Source organism: Salminus brasiliensis, chromosome 5, assembly GCF_030463535.1.
Source record: "Salminus brasiliensis chromosome 5, fSalBra1.hap2, whole genome shotgun sequence".
Taxonomy (NCBI): domain Eukaryota; kingdom Metazoa; phylum Chordata; class Actinopteri; order Characiformes; family Bryconidae; genus Salminus; species Salminus brasiliensis.
In genome coordinates, this window is record NC_132882.1 from 22,395,569 (window position 1) to 22,413,203 (window position 17,635).

General features: G+C 39.6%; 1 protein-coding gene across 1 annotated transcript in view; it reads right to left on the reverse strand.

The window, feature by feature from the left end:
* emc2 (ER membrane protein complex subunit 2) overlaps positions 1-17,016 on the reverse strand; it is a 30,095-nt gene extending 13,079 nt beyond the window's left edge. Inside the window, exons 1-5 of the mRNA XM_072679861.1 lie at positions 16,939-17,016; positions 14,200-14,313; positions 11,214-11,278; positions 10,087-10,172; positions 6,988-7,045 (exon numbers count right to left, since the gene is read on the reverse strand). Of these exons, the coding sequence (XP_072535962.1) occupies positions 6,988-7,045; positions 10,087-10,172; positions 11,214-11,278; positions 14,200-14,313; positions 16,939-16,978 (363 nt within the window). The 5' untranslated portion in view covers positions 16,979-17,016. The remainder of the gene's footprint in view (positions 1-6,987; positions 7,046-10,086; positions 10,173-11,213; positions 11,279-14,199; positions 14,314-16,938) is intronic.
* Between the last annotated feature and the right edge of the window lie 619 nt (positions 17,017-17,635).

The window sequence follows — 17,635 nt, forward strand, 5'->3', positions numbered from 1 at the left end:
AAATTTAGTCTAGATTTAATGTTAACCAAACACTAGCTGGGAAACCAGCTCCAAACATTTACTTAGTTGACCCTAGAACAATTTATCTTCTTTTAGAATAAATTTCAGAGAAGAATGAAGACATTTTCATTTATTTTATGTCAAATATTTTATAACTAAATAACACTAACTGAAAGTACAGAGTACCTAAGCACTAACTAAAAGCACAAGTACTGAAAAACTAAATACTGAATTTACTAAACAGTAGTACTTTTCCTTAATTTAGTCATTCCTAAATCACATGATGCTGCCAGTGCTGAGAGGGTAAAGACCAACATAAGTCACATGAACCAGCAAACCAGATGTTTTTGAACTGCCACTGACGCAACATCACTACACAGCCTAACACGCTTTAAGGAGAACACTAACCATCAGTTCTGTGATGTCAGCCCACACTGAGTGATGGGGTGAAATGGAGGGCCATTCTACCCACCCAGAGAGAGCGAAGCCAATTACGCTCTGTGGGACTCCAGGCCACAGATGGCTGTGGCATCACCAGGGACTGAACTGCCGATCTCCTGGTGATAGGGCCAACCCTTAGATGCTGCCTGCAGCTTTACTGATTTTGTTGACACTCCTCAGACCACAATTGAGCTCCATTGGTTCATTAACACTATGCAAACTTAAATATCACCTGATGCCGAGACACAAATGCATATAGAAAGTACTGCAATATTGATATCACCGATGTAATCCTTTATATTCAATAAGAACAGTGTTACGTAACCTTCTAATGAACACATTTATGGCACAACACCATCAAGTTCTCTAAAGGCACTTCATTTACGACACCCCTGCACCCAAGCCTAAAGCACTATCCTAGATCATGAAAGGTAATGGCTCATGGGAGGAGAACATTCACTGACTCCGTCACATAAATCATTATCCTGCTACTGAGGAGCAGACATGGGCTATACACACTTAGCAGGAGAAGATATGTGGTGACTCATGCTGTTTAAGTGGAGAAAATAGCACATTATCCAAAGCCCAGGGCTGCAAGGATTCATATGGTGTTCTGAAGCCCAGCTTGCATCAGTCCCAAATAACGTTCGCTCCGTTCCCTTTTTTTAATGTAGACGTGACCTTCAGGCGGATTAGCTTCTCATCAATCTGAATCATAAGGCATTACGCCTGCTTCGACGGCTTTTCCAGAAGTCAGTTTTTTCCTGTACTTGCAAGTGCAGAGCAAAGAGTTGCAGCTTTATCCATAGAAGTGCGCAGTCTTGCCACAGAGAATATTTATGGACTGGCATTGGATAGAGTGGGTCTTCCTCACTCCCACACTATAGACCAAACCCTGTCAAGCTGGGCATGAGTCACAGCTGAACAGCCATAAATCTGGAACCGTTCTGACACCACTGCCACTCCAAATCCACTTATCCATCACCCAGGCAGGCACAGCCACCAGCTCTCCTGCTCGCATAGAGAAGCCGAGATGTAGTGCTGACGCACACGCATATCCTTTTAAAAGCGCTTCATATGAACAATCAAACCCCATGTGGAAGCTAATAGCTTTATCAAACCAGGCAGTTTATAAGACAGTAATGGGTGATCTGAATGGGCTATTAACATGCTCTCACCAGAATTTTCAATTATGACTCAGATTTAGATAAACAATTTTCCAAGGATCGTAAATATTATCCAATTATTATATATTTGATTAGATTCTAATTTTACACTCCAATTTGTTTTGTTAAAGGTGCCCAAAATTGGAAAATCCTTTTGTGGTCAATTCAAACCTGCGATGCAGTAAAACGCAACAGCCACTTTGAGGAATATGGAAGCAATAGGTTATCTGTGCTAGCCTAAAACCCGAGCCGACCAAATTCAATGTCTTCTGATGGCTAACAACATACTGCACAAGGAGGACACTGAGAAGACAGCACCACTACCACTATGGCTAACAATTAATTAGAATAAATTTAAGTTAAGTTATGCTGTGCTATGCTTTGTGGCTCATCGGGGTGGCAGAAATCAGCTGATTAGAACAGAGCTTTTCCAATTATTCACAAGAAAGAAAAAAGATTTTCATTGTAAGGTCAAATCATAGGGTTGTAAGCGGGCATGCAAAATCACATCTAGATGTTTTTCACCCCAATATTTGAACTATTTACAGATATTTAATACAATTTATTCCATGGCATAAACATTGCTTCACTGACTGATACGACTACTTTACGAACTGATATTGGCTGATAAGGCTGTCTGTTGTCAACTGTGAAAGAAAAACAAAAAACAACAAAAAAATACAGCAGATAAAAATAAATAAAATATGAACACTATACCATTGGTATTAGAGCATTCCATAATTTATTGTTTTTTGGGGGTTAATATCAAAAACACATGACAAGTTTCCAAAAATGATAGTGTTAAGTTTATTAGTTTAGCCTATTCTGCTGTGATAGGCATGACCAGTGACATCATTTTATAAGTTCCTATGAAGACCTCCCCCCGAGCACAAATTAAGCCACTGAGCTGTATTTTACAGCCTACCCTTGTCTGTCCTTTTTCAGACATGTGAAAGCATGTTTTTGGGTTTGTTATTTTTTCTCCTTTCTTTTAACACTCTCAGCCTTGTCCAGCCATTTTCCCCTCCCTAAAGTAACAATCTAGAAGCAGACCCTGTCGTTGTCGTGGTTCTTTCTGAATTAGAGGCACTTACACTGAGGACTTGACCGTTTACAGCAGCCCTGCTTCTACAGGCCCATAGGCCACAGGGATTACACCATACACTCAAACACACACACTTAAGAAGAGTCTACTCTCAGTCTTTTGCCATCCATAATTTGACTTCATGCTCTGGAATGACCAAACATTACTATTTCGGTCTTGCTATTTTGGAATTAAGCTGCATTTTTTTCTCTCTCACAAAAAGCTGAATTTTCAAAAGGCTTGACTGCTTCATTCAAAACTCTCTAGTACACCCCACCAACCAACCAACCATAGGTATTTAGCTATGAAACTGAAATACAATTTAGTTAAAGTTGACTTGTTAACTTAATGATTCATACCGGTGCTAGGAAACTACACAGAGCCAGGCATTATCCGTCCCCAACACACCTGATCCAGCTCATAAAAAGGCCTGATCATTGGTGGATGAGCAGGAACAAGCTGAAGCTATGCAGGGCAGTTGGTCCTCCAAGGACTGGAGTACATTCATTACATTTAAAAGAAATGCTTCTAGTCTTAGCTTTATTTCACTGAAAAGGATTTTCCCCACATGTCTCAGTTTAATAGAACTAACAGTTTATATCTATAAACTACTAATGAAATTTAGAAGAACCTCCTTTTTGCGTACACAAACAAATGCAAAATTTATTGAAACCAAGCAAAAATGAGCGATTTACTAAAGCAAACAAATCTTTTAAACTTGTGTCACTGACAGACGTTTAGTGCTTTTAAATAACTATGTGGGTGAGAAGCAGCAACGCATTGGACAAGCATCTAGTTTTAGTTCAGAAGAAACTCTGAATGCTTATAAACACCATCAGAGTCTACACAGTAATCATATCTAAACCCATGAAAATTCTTACTGACCTCAACTAATTTAGTCACCAATCAATGTATAAAAGCAACAGACATCAGACCAAGTGAGGAAGCTGACAGAACTTCAAAGACAACTAGTGGATGGTGGGGAACAGAAGACCAAAAAAAAAAAAAAAAAAAAAAAAGGGTCCGCATATGTGTGTATGCATTTGCACATACAGGCATGTGTTTGTAAGAAAAAGAAGGAATTCTCTAGCTCATTGCTGTAGGTACTGGAACACAACAAATGGTGGAAGGGCTAAGAGTTCTAACATTTTTTGGACACCACCATGGCACAGAAACCTTGAACAATTTTTGTTGATTCAACAATTTTGGTTAATGGGTACCACATCTATTCTACAGCCTATAATTACAACAGCTCAGTTTCCAATCTCAGCTCCGCATGCTGGGATGCCTCACAAGTCCTCACACTAGTCGCCAATTTTCCGCCATTTTCTTGGCTCGTCCTTCCCTCTCCCCCAACTCCACTCAACAGTAAAGTTGAGAAAATAGTGTCTAGATAAGCCTCACCCTACCAACGTTCACAGACAGGTAACCTAGATGATGTCATTTCCCTCCCATACCACAACCTCCACCACCCCATCTGCTACCCTGCAAAAGAGTGTGGGATCGTATGGGGGGAAAAAATATGGTCTGGTCCACATCACACCACAGCTCCATTTTGTTCCATTCCCGCCCCCAGGTTTGAGGAGCACACAGGATCTGATGGGAGGAGACGGCTGTTTGGACATCAGGAAATAGGTTGATCCCATCAGAAAGATCTGGGCTGGACCTCAATTTGTCAGAATAGTTCACAGGGCACCTGCTTATTGACATGATGTTCCCACAAGTGGGTGAATCCTACCACAAAGGCACGCCTGGCAGACAAGTTCACCACTAACCGTTTTGTTTGTTCATTCTGGTGCCAACAGAAAAAGGAAACTATTCTACATGAGGCCTAGATACAGTATGCCCATTACAGAGAGGTATGTTTGTACAGTTTGGAAAACAATGCAAACTGTCCCTGATTGTAGAACCCAATGAGCAGAGAAAAATGGTGCACAGCCTAATGTGGGGTAAATGTTATGTCGTTTAACAGATTAACACCGAACATACATACAGGGTGACCTTCTTGTGTTACTATAGAAACATCAGTTGTGAATTTTGACAGCAATTAGATTTGTTTCCTAAATAATTTTTAATGGGTATACGGCGAGTAAAGCCCTATGATTAAGGATGCTGGCGCCAATCCAGGGATATATTAATGTATCCGGTTTTGGCTATTTTAAGCCTGATCCAGTTCTGATCCTTTATTTTTACCATTGTATTTACCACTACTTCCTCTAGGCACCATTACTGCACATTATTCACAGCCTGTGGCAGAGAGGAGCGTTCTCAGAAGGTAGCAAAGCAGTTTTAGTCTGCAATGCGGAACTATTTTACAGCTGAACATATAAACTTTATGTAAAAAATGGGGAGAAAACCCCATATTTTACCATGTCCCATTCTTTGGTTTTAAATCAGCTCTGAAAAAGGCATTCAAAAGTAAATTCACACATTACAATAAAGTGAAATCTTAACACATTTACACTATAAATGCTATAAAGTAGTTGTCAGTAGTCGACAAACAACAAACGATATCAGTTCAGAGTGTGTACCACTACACACATATCAAACAGGTGATTTTACTGCAGCATTTTAAAGTAAGAGAGCTGAATGATCAGGGAGGACAGTCATGCTCTATTATTAAATATTAAACACACCATAAAATTAAAACAAAAAAAAAAAATCTAAGGACAAAGGGATTTCACTAAATTTATCTAAACTGTTGGCCGTATTATTCACAGAAACACAGGTCAGATCAGAATTGGCCGATCCTCAGTAGTAAAGTTCTTGGTTCGGACTGGAGGCAAAAAAAAACACTGGATCAGGACATTCCCACACAGAACATTTCACCAAAAATGTCTCACATTTGGAAACATGCTTTCTTTACATTACAGACCGCTAAGTTAGTTTTGATTAGCCATGTTATACTTGGACAACAGCAGTAACTAGAGAAACTGGTTACCTTGGGGAGTACTGTTTTTATACCCATGTTAACCTAGGGGCAATGATGATTAACAGATTGTGAAGAAAAATAATTTGGCCGCTGGTTCGGTACACATTTTGCACTAGAATTTTCAACCTCCTGTTTACACTCCATGTTCAATGTGCTTGCAATTTAACTGTGATCATGGGAATTGGGAGGGTGTTTCTGAAAGTCTGAAGGAAGAACGGGAAAAAAAAAAAGCCTGAACAACAAATAGAGAGGATCGCTCATTTTTAAATGGAGAAAGACTTGGAGAAGGCCACTTTGGTCCAACAGAAACAGATAGCAAAATAAATACCAACAGTAATGATGTAATAAATGCAAGGGGTGATGGAAGACAGACAGTGAATCTTTTCTAGAGAGACAAGGATTACGATAGGTCAGAAGGTTGCAGCAAGAGAGTGGGAACAAAAAAAAAAAAAAAAAGAAGAGAACGCACAAGAGAGCACGATGACTGCATGAAAGCGCAGGAGGGTTTATTGACTTTGTCAGCAAGGCCTCTGTGTGTTTCAAAAAAGACAGACAGACAGACAGATAGTTAGGTGTGGAATCCTCCGACAGAGTCCAAAGAACGGACTTCTATGCTTCATTTTGCACACTTTGCCAGCCCAGAGAAAATGTTTAACATATCCAAGCAAGTCCATATGTCAGAGCAGCACAGGAAACGTGCCGAACGTCTTCAGGAGAGAGCCAAAACAAATAAGGCCATAGTTTCTTTTGAAAACCCATCAAAACATTTATTTTCTTGTACAGCCACATGCCCTTATGGAATCAATTAACAGCAGGTATAATGTGTTTTGGAGTGATGGCAGGAGCGAGTGGCGGTGAAGGACTGGCAAAACACCGAGCAGACTTGGGTGTTGTAAACGATTCAACAGAAACTCAATATAAATCATATAATTGGACAAAAATGGATAACGCATGACACCAGGCAATTTATATAGCTACGCTTGACCCTGTCTGCTCATGTAGAACCTGATTATTATAAGGAAATAGCAGGTAAGAACAAACTGATCCTAACACCTAAGGTCATCTGACTGCAATGGGGGTGCACAGCAATAAATCCAAGTCTTCAAAGACACTGCATTCAATTTTGTCGAAGCTGCCCCTGACATGTTGAATACTACTGAGGCACATTGTTCAACCTCATGGGGGGATTGTCGGAAAGGAGGGGGACAGAGAGAGCAAGAGAGCGAGAGAGACATTGATCAGCATTGTGGTTGTGTGACAGGATGAAGTTTAACTAAACAGACTCACCGCTGACTTTCAGTATATTTCCGGCACTATATATTAGAGCCACAATGTTATGAAGTTAACTTTATTTTCTTGCTTACCGTATTAGTGGGGTCGTCTTGTAGTATTGAATCATACAACTTGTTGGCATCGTCATACCTGAAAATAGCAGAGAGAGACTGGGTTTCAGGGTCACGACGACACACCGGTCATACTTTATTAGGCAGTGGTGAAATCAAACAAAGCTTAGAGCAATCAACGTGTATACAAGACAGCTTATCTCTATGGTTACGCGAGAGCACTCACACAAATCAGTGGAAGGATCTAAGTAAGGAATAAACAGTCATTACTGTAGCGGCTTCAACAGTAAGTAGTGAGAGCTTTTGTGAAGTTGAACAATGAATCGAGCTCACGAGCGAATATAAACAACAACGGCGAGCCGGCAGAACTGAGCTTGCGATGATTGCATGTGCTTTGATTCAACCCTAAACAAATCACTCCTGCCAATTAGACATCGTTTAGGCGTTTTCTCCTGAAAGCTGAATAACACCAGTGTGAAATAAACTGACACTGGTTTCAGAAGTCTCACAAATCATAGTCTCTCTGAAGGGAAAAGGGGGAAAAATGTTAGATAGAACTCATAACATATTTTTTTCCCCAATATAACTGAAAAACAGTCAGAAAAGCACACAATTTAAATTTACTATATATACACACACACACCATATCACATCAATGTATGCAGACAGGAAATCCATTAAAATCCTCTGCACAAACCAGGCCCCTATATCAGGGGACCAACAGCACTGTTCCTTAAAGAAACCTTCAGTGATTTTTATCATGTAAATAATACTGTGTTCTGGTGCACTCAAACTAAACACAGGGTATATAAATACAGGGGTAACTACTGTGGAACTATTTAAGCTCCACAACTATGCTAACTCAAGTAATGTCCAAACAGCTCCCTTTAAGTCCCCAGCTATTTATAAACAAGGGCAGTCTAAAAGCACTAAAAATTAAATACTATATCTGTGGATTGGGTTAATAAGGGCATGAGCTGCTGATGTGTATATCCATCACAAAAAACAGTGAAAGGCACAGAGAACACACACACATATACACACTAATATATATATATATATATATATATATATATATATATATATATATATATATATATATATATATTTAGAAGTCAGGAAGCTAAAGCATATTACAGCAAGAAATACATCCTAGATCAGGTTTGGAGGAGAACCTTATGCTGATATTTTGCTAACCCAAAAAATGGTGGAATTGAAATTGGTGGCATGGTGGAATTGGTAAGGTGACCCATGTGAATGGTTGTGTGTATCCTAGCAGTAAAAACCCATTATAATATAAATACAAAAACACAAAACAGTACAACTAGTCGGAATGTGCTGCCATCAGTATAGTTACTGATGTGTTGGATAGAGGAACACAGAACACAAGCTTGGTTCCTGGCTTCTCAGTGATTTCCATTCATTGTATGCATTTTATATGAAGCTGGAGCAAATTGAAAATTTAGAAATGTTTGAATGGGGAAGTCGTAAGCAGGATATGATTTCATCCAACAATATTTAATTGAACAGTGAGAACTGCATGTTCCGGAATGACTACGGAGTAAGATCAAAATACCAAATCTACAGTTAACCATGCAGGACTACCCACACTAAATAAGGGGGGCGCAATTCTGCGAGAAATTCTGGAGAAGGACATGGTAGAGAGAAAATGAGTTCTGATAACACTGGAAAGAATTGATAAGTATTGATGCGGAACAGGAAAATTATTTTCTAAATTAATGTCCTGAATTGTAGTAAACAGTAAAGTAATCAAACAAACAGGCATTTAAATAAGCAATTTTAAACAGGCAAAACACAATCCACATCAAAGGAAATGAACAACTGACAAAGAAGAATATTTTTCATTCCCTTTTTGAGTCGTTATATAATAAGAAGTACTTATTTGCCAAAGATGCTAGCAATACTGGAATCCTCCAAGACAGGTATTAAAACATTTCTAGTTTCCTGCAGAAAGACTAAACGTAATCTTAAAAAAAAAAAAAAAAGTTTAATTCCACTGGAAAATCTTTACTCAAAATTGTGTGTGGTTCAGGAACAGGCTTACTCCCTGGCCGGAAAACAAGCTCTTCATTGAACCAATCAAATGATTTTATCCATTTGTTTTCTATTATAATGGATAAGGGATGTTTCACAAATAAATGCACACTGTCCAAAAAGATAACTTTACACATTAATTTCTTACATGACTTTATTTCATTTTATATGTTGACAAATTGGTGTTTCTTCTAGGACTTTCTTTTTTGTTTCTTCTCCCTTCAGTAGACAAATTCTGGCCTCATGATCAAAAGCTGTTTTTGCCTACTCCAACAACAGGAGCGCCTCTGGTTCCTATTATCACTGAACAGCTCCACTTCCACTGCCACTCCTACCCTCACTTCCACTTTATTACTCAACGGCTCTCTGGCACATCTGACATAGCACTAGGCAACCACGCCACCACCACTCTGCCTTATTTATGTACGATTCAGGCATGTTTTCTGTGCATGTTCGTGTGTGTGTGTGTGTGTGTGTGTGTGTGTGTGTGTGTGTGTGTGTGTGTGTACAGCTTCATTTAGGCAGCACGTCTGATGGCAATTAGTCCCAAATTTGCAGTTTATTTAATCTCGCAGTGCAGGAGCAATCACTCTCAATTATGGCATAAGCAATAAACAAGTCGATATGCTACACAGGCCGAAACCAGCAATTCAGGAAACATATTAGCATTCATTTTTATTTCTTTTTCTCTTCACTTAAATGGAGAGATGGCTGGGTGGAAACAAACACTGTAAACATGTAAAAAAAAAAAAAAAGAAAGGAAAAAAGAGGCTATACAAAATAAAGAGAGGGGGGAAAAAAACACAGGGACCTCCAGAATAATAGTGGGAGCCACCACTTCCTTCCAGGGAATTCCTCACTCAGGCAAAAAGAGCCACAGGACGACTGAGCACTGAAACTATCTTTCTCTCTCCCACTTAGCCAGTGGAATGGCGGCGTACTAAATAAACAGCACCACATCCCACTCATCCTGCCACTTACGATCTGCTTACAGATCACAGCACCCCCACCTCCACCACACACCCAAGGCCAGGTTGCTAAAGTTGGTGCTGGTGTGATTCTTACCTCTCCAGAGCCTCTAGCCGCATGCCCGCTAATCGCTTCACTCTGTGACTATCTGGAAACTGCCTCTTCAGCTCCTGTAGACAGCTCTGTACAAAAAAAGACAAGGAAAAAAAATCTGGGTGAGAATTCATGTGATGGTGTATAAAAATTCTTGTCTGTGTCTGTATTCTCACCACATTCAATAAGCGACAAAGTGGGGCTTTTCCAGAATTGCATCACTCTGCGTGTTGTTTCAGTTCAGACCGAGGGCAATAAAATCTCTTTGGTTTTCACTACATACAAAGATTTTTAACTTTACAGTCTACTCTAGAACCCATGAACTGTCTGGTTTGACAGCTATTTCACATTGAAGGTTTCTGCTGACCATTAAGTCAAATAGAGTAACTTTCCAGTTTGTGGGTTCCATGATAAACAGGTCAGCGATACAGCTGTGAGGGACAACGTGAAAAACTGAAACTGACGTGGGTGAGAACTTAGAGTTCTGGGCTGCGGGCACCCGCAATTCCACACCGGCTACTATAAAAAGAAAGAAACAGGATGCTACTTTTACCAGCTTTTTCCTCTTCTACACAGAGCTGTTCCTTGTTTTTGTCTTTTTTTAATACACATTCATGACTGTGAGGTGAGGAATGGTTATTGTCAAATCTAATGTTTTCCTGGACAGAATGAGAATTTTGCTTTGTGGCTCAGTCCACTTGACCCATAATGGCTAAAGTCTTTTACCCTCCACTTTTTTTGGCCAGTGGGGAAAAAAAAAACCTCAGAGTCTGACCTAAGTGTTGCAGTTGAAGCCTCTCTTCTTTCACTACTCCACTGACAAAAGCTCCAAGAGTCAGAATTAAAAGAAAGATAAATTATTCGAAATGTCTAAAAGGCTGTGAAAAGAATGACTGCATTTCTATGGATAATCCCATAAAGATGACACAAAGGCAGCTCAAAGTTATTTTTTACAGTCCTGGGATTAATCTTCAGTAAATTGTTTTTCCAAAGTACAGACAGAGTGATGTTTTCTGGCTGAATAAAAATCATTTCACATTTGGCAAGCAGGGTGATAAAGCAACAACGTGTGTGAGAGATGAGGCATGAGCAGAGTGGATAAAGGAGGGAGAGTGACTGTAAAAACTCACCCAGGCCAAATCATCTCGACTACAGTCCAGCGCTGCGATCATCACCTGCTCATAAATTATCCAGACTGGGCACAGGGGAGAAACACAAAATGACACCATTCAATACACCTATTTTAAGCCAGATATTAAAAATGCACCCTGTTTGGCATCATATTTTCGAGAATTGATTAATGTACCATTTAACATGCACCATTAACATTACTGCTAAAAGGTTCTCCTTTTAATGTTGCTCTATGTAAGCTCATATAAAGGCAGTGAAGAGACTTATACTATATTTGGTCGGTTTCATGGGAAAGCTCTGATTCGTAGTAATTAGTATATCTTTACCTTTTCTTCACTTATACTGAGGTCATTAAGTATTATAATGGAAGTTCCAACCAACTCAGAATGACTGAGAAGATACATGTATTCTTCACTTCACCTATAGTAAAAAATATACAATTTGTGTTTTAAGCATAAAAAGCACATTCCCTCAGGTGCTCCTAAAGTTCTAATAAAAGACAAAGGCTCAGCAATCTGTTTGCTCAACCATTCAACTTCAGCAATAAAAGCACACTGATAAATGGGCTTAGCTAATGTTCCCAATTAGTAGAATTAATGCTCCATATCAGGCGGATGCTTTTCGACAGACAGGGATAACGTAATCGTTTGAAACTTATAAATTGAGAATGAAACAACAATAAAACCCTACACAGCAAGAACAAAACGATATGCCAAAACAAACAAATGCTTCAAGCTCTTTCTAGCTGTTTTTATGATTCCAAGTCTTGCTTTGATAATTACCATCTTGTTTCACAGCCAATTTAAGAGCTGGTTTCAATAAAACCAAGCAGTGTTAAGTGTTTACCCTTCTCCTTAAAGCCTGTATGAATCATAATGACAGCAGCCAAAAAAGCTAAATCGAGCGCCAATAAAGTGCAACTCATCACACAGCCTTCATTCTAGTAGATTTCAGTTCTATACATCTACAGCTGGAGAAAACCCCCGTCTATTCATACCACCATTTACCACCGAATTAGAGCACTAGCCCTACAAAATTAGTTTTAAAATGCTTTCTAAGACCACAAAACCATCCCTACTTTTAGCTTGATGGGGTGAAGGACTATAATTTTAATATGCCTAAGAACATCCAGGCAAAATACGTCTTACTACTTTTGTTAAATTTTCTGATACACATTCTCATTTCCTAGGAAACTATGTTTAGTAATGGTTTGGGATTTACCTGAGATTTGCAAATAAAACATTGAGTACTGTGGTTTGAGGGTGGTGCAGAGGTTAGCTGAGCAGATCTGCTTTCTGCCAATGTGCTGCCAAAACCCGGTTTTATTTTGTTGCTTATTCCCTGAGAGTTTGAATGCAAAAGATCACTGCTAAACAACTTTATAAACTTAGTGACAGTAAGTGAACACAAAATGCTGAATAAATGTCACCATTCACTGAAAAATAAACTGCAGAAAAACCTGAAATGTACGTTTTTGTTTTCAAAAGCTCTGTTAATACTGGGTTCCATCTATAACTGCAGAGCCCTGAGGTACCCCTCTCTCAAAGCACGAAACTGAATCAATTATTTTTTCAATTGAAATATGGCTAGAACTCAGGCTGAAATAGAAATATTCTGTTGTACTAACTGCCTCTGCCTGATATGCCATGGAAAATGAGAACAATGTAAATGTTTCTTTTGTGTCAAGGACGTTGTAGCATGACCTGTATGATTTAATTAGCCTTGCATGACGGTCACATCGTAGGACATGCAATATCACACATACACATTGTGATAATGCTGAAGCGATGTTTTGAGCAATACTTGCTAAAATCGTATGACCGTAATCATAACTATTTAGTTATTAAGCCTACTATTTTCCAATCCAAACTCGAATGTCAAGGATGCAACAGTATATTAACTTCAGATGCATTAGTTGTAATAGACAGTATCAGGCATTTCACAATGCCACAAAAAAATTATTTTCTGGCAATAACCAACACAATAACATTACCACCAAACACACTATTAAAGTACAGCTGCCTGTTCAATATAGCCACAAGCAGCAACATGCAGGATCCAGGCACTAATGCCACAATAAGACCAAACACACTCAAACCATTCACATTCACATCGGTATATTTAACTTAATATACGTAAAGATTCACACACACACACACACACACACACCAGTACAAACACATGCACACTAATAGACAGTTATTACACAGTAGTACATACAGACATACACTCACTCACACACAAACTAACACTCCACTCAGGCAGACTGACACCAAATCTGGCAAATTTGAACAAATATGTCTAGTTTAACCTCAAATAGGCAACACATGGATGAGTTTTAGACATCTGAACTAAATAAGCTCTGTGTATACTTAGGTCAATGAGGTTTAAAGCACCAGTTTAGGCCTTTTTCTTAGACTGAAGTAAAATGATAAGGAGTCAAAGTGCATCACAATAAATTTGCCTCCATAGAATGCTCAATTGGCCACGCCTTTGAAATTTTAAGTTAAAGCTGGATAAGAACTTGATTAATTTCATGTCAGAAACAAAATAGGAAGATCCAGCAGTTTGTCATTACGTCCCTAAATAATAATAAAACAAACGTTTCTCTCTGCAGTGACGCAGGCAATCAAATCAATAAAACGTGGACCTGTAGAAGAAAGGTCTCAAAACTGCTCGTACATTTACATTTATATACACAAAAATATTTCACTGATGTGCTTATCCAGAGCAACTTCAATTGGAATCAACTTCAACTGGAACACTTAAGTGCCTAAGGACTCTTCATATATTGGAGCCACATACCATACAAACAAACACTCAGTATTTATAAAGTTACCAAAACTAGATCAGTTTTACTTGCAAATATCAGTTGTTTTTTTAACAAAACTTAACATAATTGTCTCCCGTAAAATAGGGAGCAAAAAAAATAATTGGTGGACATCCCTAGGCTCAGGCCATGGCAGGGTTGTAGTTAGGACTTACTATCATCCCCAAGCTTTGAGGCATGTTCATTGATCAGCTCCTCGCCCACATCCACAATCTGCTCACTATTTCTGTAATTCTCTTCTCTCCATTTCCGGAGTTTGTCACGCATCTCTGAAAAAAAACACAGACAAAACAAGAATAAAAACATTGCTTTATACTTATCAAACCTCTCAGAGCAGCAGTACTGACACAGTATGGATGATACAAGATCAGTGTCTGCCAGTAACATCCACTTAATTAAAAAGGAAGAATTTAACATGACATTTACAGTAGCTTTACTGAGTCCTAATAAAAAAAAACTGTGGGATTTTACTCAAATTGGCAAGCAACCCTGCTCTAATCTTAACTGTGCTTGCTAGGATATCTCAACATCACATACCTAGAAACACATCCAATTTACTCCCTATTCCTCAGTCAAGATAAACAACCAGCTTAAGCATTAATTAGATGCATATGAAACAAAATGAACATATAAAACATATTAAATATTGATGTCCAGCAGCCTTCAATTTTCAGCAAAGATCTATAGGCTAGCTAGGCAACATCTCTTTTTCATACCAAGAGCATGACCACACTTTACACGGGGTAACAATAGCTATCTTTCGGGAGAGGTAGTAGTAACATTTAGTAGCATAAAAAGACCTCATGGTTTTGTGGCACTCGTATATGACACGTTTGTGGGACATCTGGTTGTGACTTGCAAATGAAATAAATGTGTTGTTGTGGCTCCGTCTCTGATGCTTCGTCAACACTGGCATGTGCCGCTATATTTAGGGAAGTCAGCAGAAGTAATGACAGAAGGCAGAAGAGACTAGCATACAGCTAGAGAGACCACACATTCCTCTTTTTTACTAGACATGCCCCTTTTTTGCCATCTAAGAAAAATGTCCAGTTTTTAATTGTGTAAAAGTTTTAGAGTTTTGCATTGATTTCATGTCACACACACACACCTGTGTGTTAGGGGCAGTGAGTACACACACACCCAGAGCGGTGGGCAGCCAACTCCAGCGCCCGGGGAGCAGAGAGGGTAAAGGGCCTTGCTCAAGGACCCAACAGTGGCAGCTTGCCGAGCCCGGGAATCGAACCCACAACCCTGTTATCGATATCCCGGCGCTCTAACCGCTGAGCCACCACTGCCCCTATAAAATTAAATGTGTCCTCCGCATTTAACCCATCTGTGGTAGTGAACTAGGGGCACTGAGTACACACACACACACACAGAGTGGTGGGCAGCCAACTCCAGCGCCCGGGGAGCAGAGAGGGTAAAGGGCCTTGCTCAAGGACCCAACAGTGGCAGCTTGCCGAGCCCGGGAATCGAACCCACAACCCTGTTATCGATATCCCGGCGCTCTTACCGCTGAGCCACCACTGCCACTAACATATTCTGTATACTGACTTTTAACAGCTTTAAACATGTCTCTGTAAGTCCCACCTTCCCACTGCCACACTTGGTCTATATGTACCTGCATCTACTTGTAACCAGTCAAACTGCATCCTACCCCAATGTGGAAATGTCTAAATGCAAATGTAAAAACACAAATCAGTTTTTAAATCAATAAGCAAGCGAATGTCTCACACACACAGTTATAGCCTGCCGGACACACCAGGTGGACTGAAAAGTGTGTAGTGGAATTAATGGATTTTTATAGCAATTATTTGATTTATGTAGATTTAATTATTATTCTTATACATTGGCAAGACAATTCAACATGAAGGGGTGATGATTTGGCCAGATCAGCTTAGTTTTGTTTATAATGTTTATATATCAATGTTTATAACCACAGTTATACGGTTTTAGAGGTATTTAGCTTACTCCCACCTTCACACTTAGCCACGGCCCCACAACTTGTTCCCCCAAGGCCTGTTTGAACAGCGGCGGACCCCTGTGTGTCCCCAGCGTCCCCTTCTTTGAATACTAAAATATAGACACCGTCCTGTAGCTCACTGTCTATGGTCGTTTATGCTACTGATAGCATATAAATACCGCAGCGAAACGTCTACTACAGGCATAAAAAGTCCGTCTGCATGTCACTTACGATTAAATTTGCCAGTCTGGTAGAGATCATGGAGGGTACCATTTCCAGCTGGCACATATTCCAGGTCTGCAGGGACCATTTCTTAATGGCACTTGTCACTCCTGCAAGGCTCTAGCTCTAGCTAGCTACCTCGAAGATACTGCTGTAGTGCTACATTAGGCACATCGTACTGTAGCATGTAGCGGTAGCTTATTTACTTGTAGCAAAGTTTTATTCTATTTTAATGAACGTTAACGATAATCTGGTTTGCGCCAAATACAATATGTGAATGCACTGACAGTAAAACCAACCAGGTAGCAATAGCTCTAGCTAGCTAAGCTAGCTAGTGATAGCCTTTATCCATAGCTCTGCCAATGCAGCTATCAAGCAAAAAGCTAACGGGCTAATAGCTTCTGATGACAGCTTCGTTGTACAGGAATAAGTTAACGTGTTTTACAGAAAACAAACCTCGCTTATATAGCGAGTGACTATAAGTGTAAGACTTACATTTATCGCTTTAGCCCAGTAGTTATCTAGCATTAGCTACCGTTAGCCATTCGGTTAGCCGGCCTCGCTTGGTCGACTATTGGTTAATATATGAAGAAGGAAGACGGTAAAGAACAATTCCCGTCGGATACAACACGCCATTTAGTTACAGAAAAGCGTATTTACAGTGTCCGATAAACCATGCAAACACAGCAGCAGAAAATGTGTTATTTACCTTCCCAAGTCACATCGTACAGTTCCGAAACAGACGCCATCTTTCCTGTGAGGTCGGCTAGTCAGTGGCTGAACGGTGATTGGCTGGACGCGGCCGGTCAGGAGCAGGTCGGAGCGGGCGGAGGGTCTACCCAGAGGAGGAACACTCTGGTCAAAAGTTTGTGGACACCTGCTTATTCAAGGTTACTTCTAAAAATCAAGGGCATAGTTAAGCCCTTTCAGCAGTCTCACGCGACGGCCATTTTGCCCAATTTATTTTGTTTATGTTTATGCACTTTTTTATTTTTTTATGAGCTAACAAATAAAATTGAAAGACTATGAAAAACATTATTCTAAATAATTAATGCAATATTTTTGGTAATTTCTGCAACATTTTGTAGCATTTATTTAGCATTTATTTAGCATATCAGTAGCATCTCCATCATTGCCACTTCGGGCCAGAACACTGCTACTGCACTTACTGGCACGATGTAACTTTAGTGGAGCTGTGCACGAGCTCTCTTGAGAACTGTGTAATGCTACGTAACCCGAGTAATATTTGTGTAAAATCCTCAGTCTACATGCTTCTTTCACTTAGGATACCAGTTCTGAAAATACTCAGCTTGTAAAATACACACACAAATGAGGGGGTACATGAAAGATTATTTGTTTTTGTTGCAGTAGAGTAAAAGTGAATAACACTCCCCACCTGTAGGGGG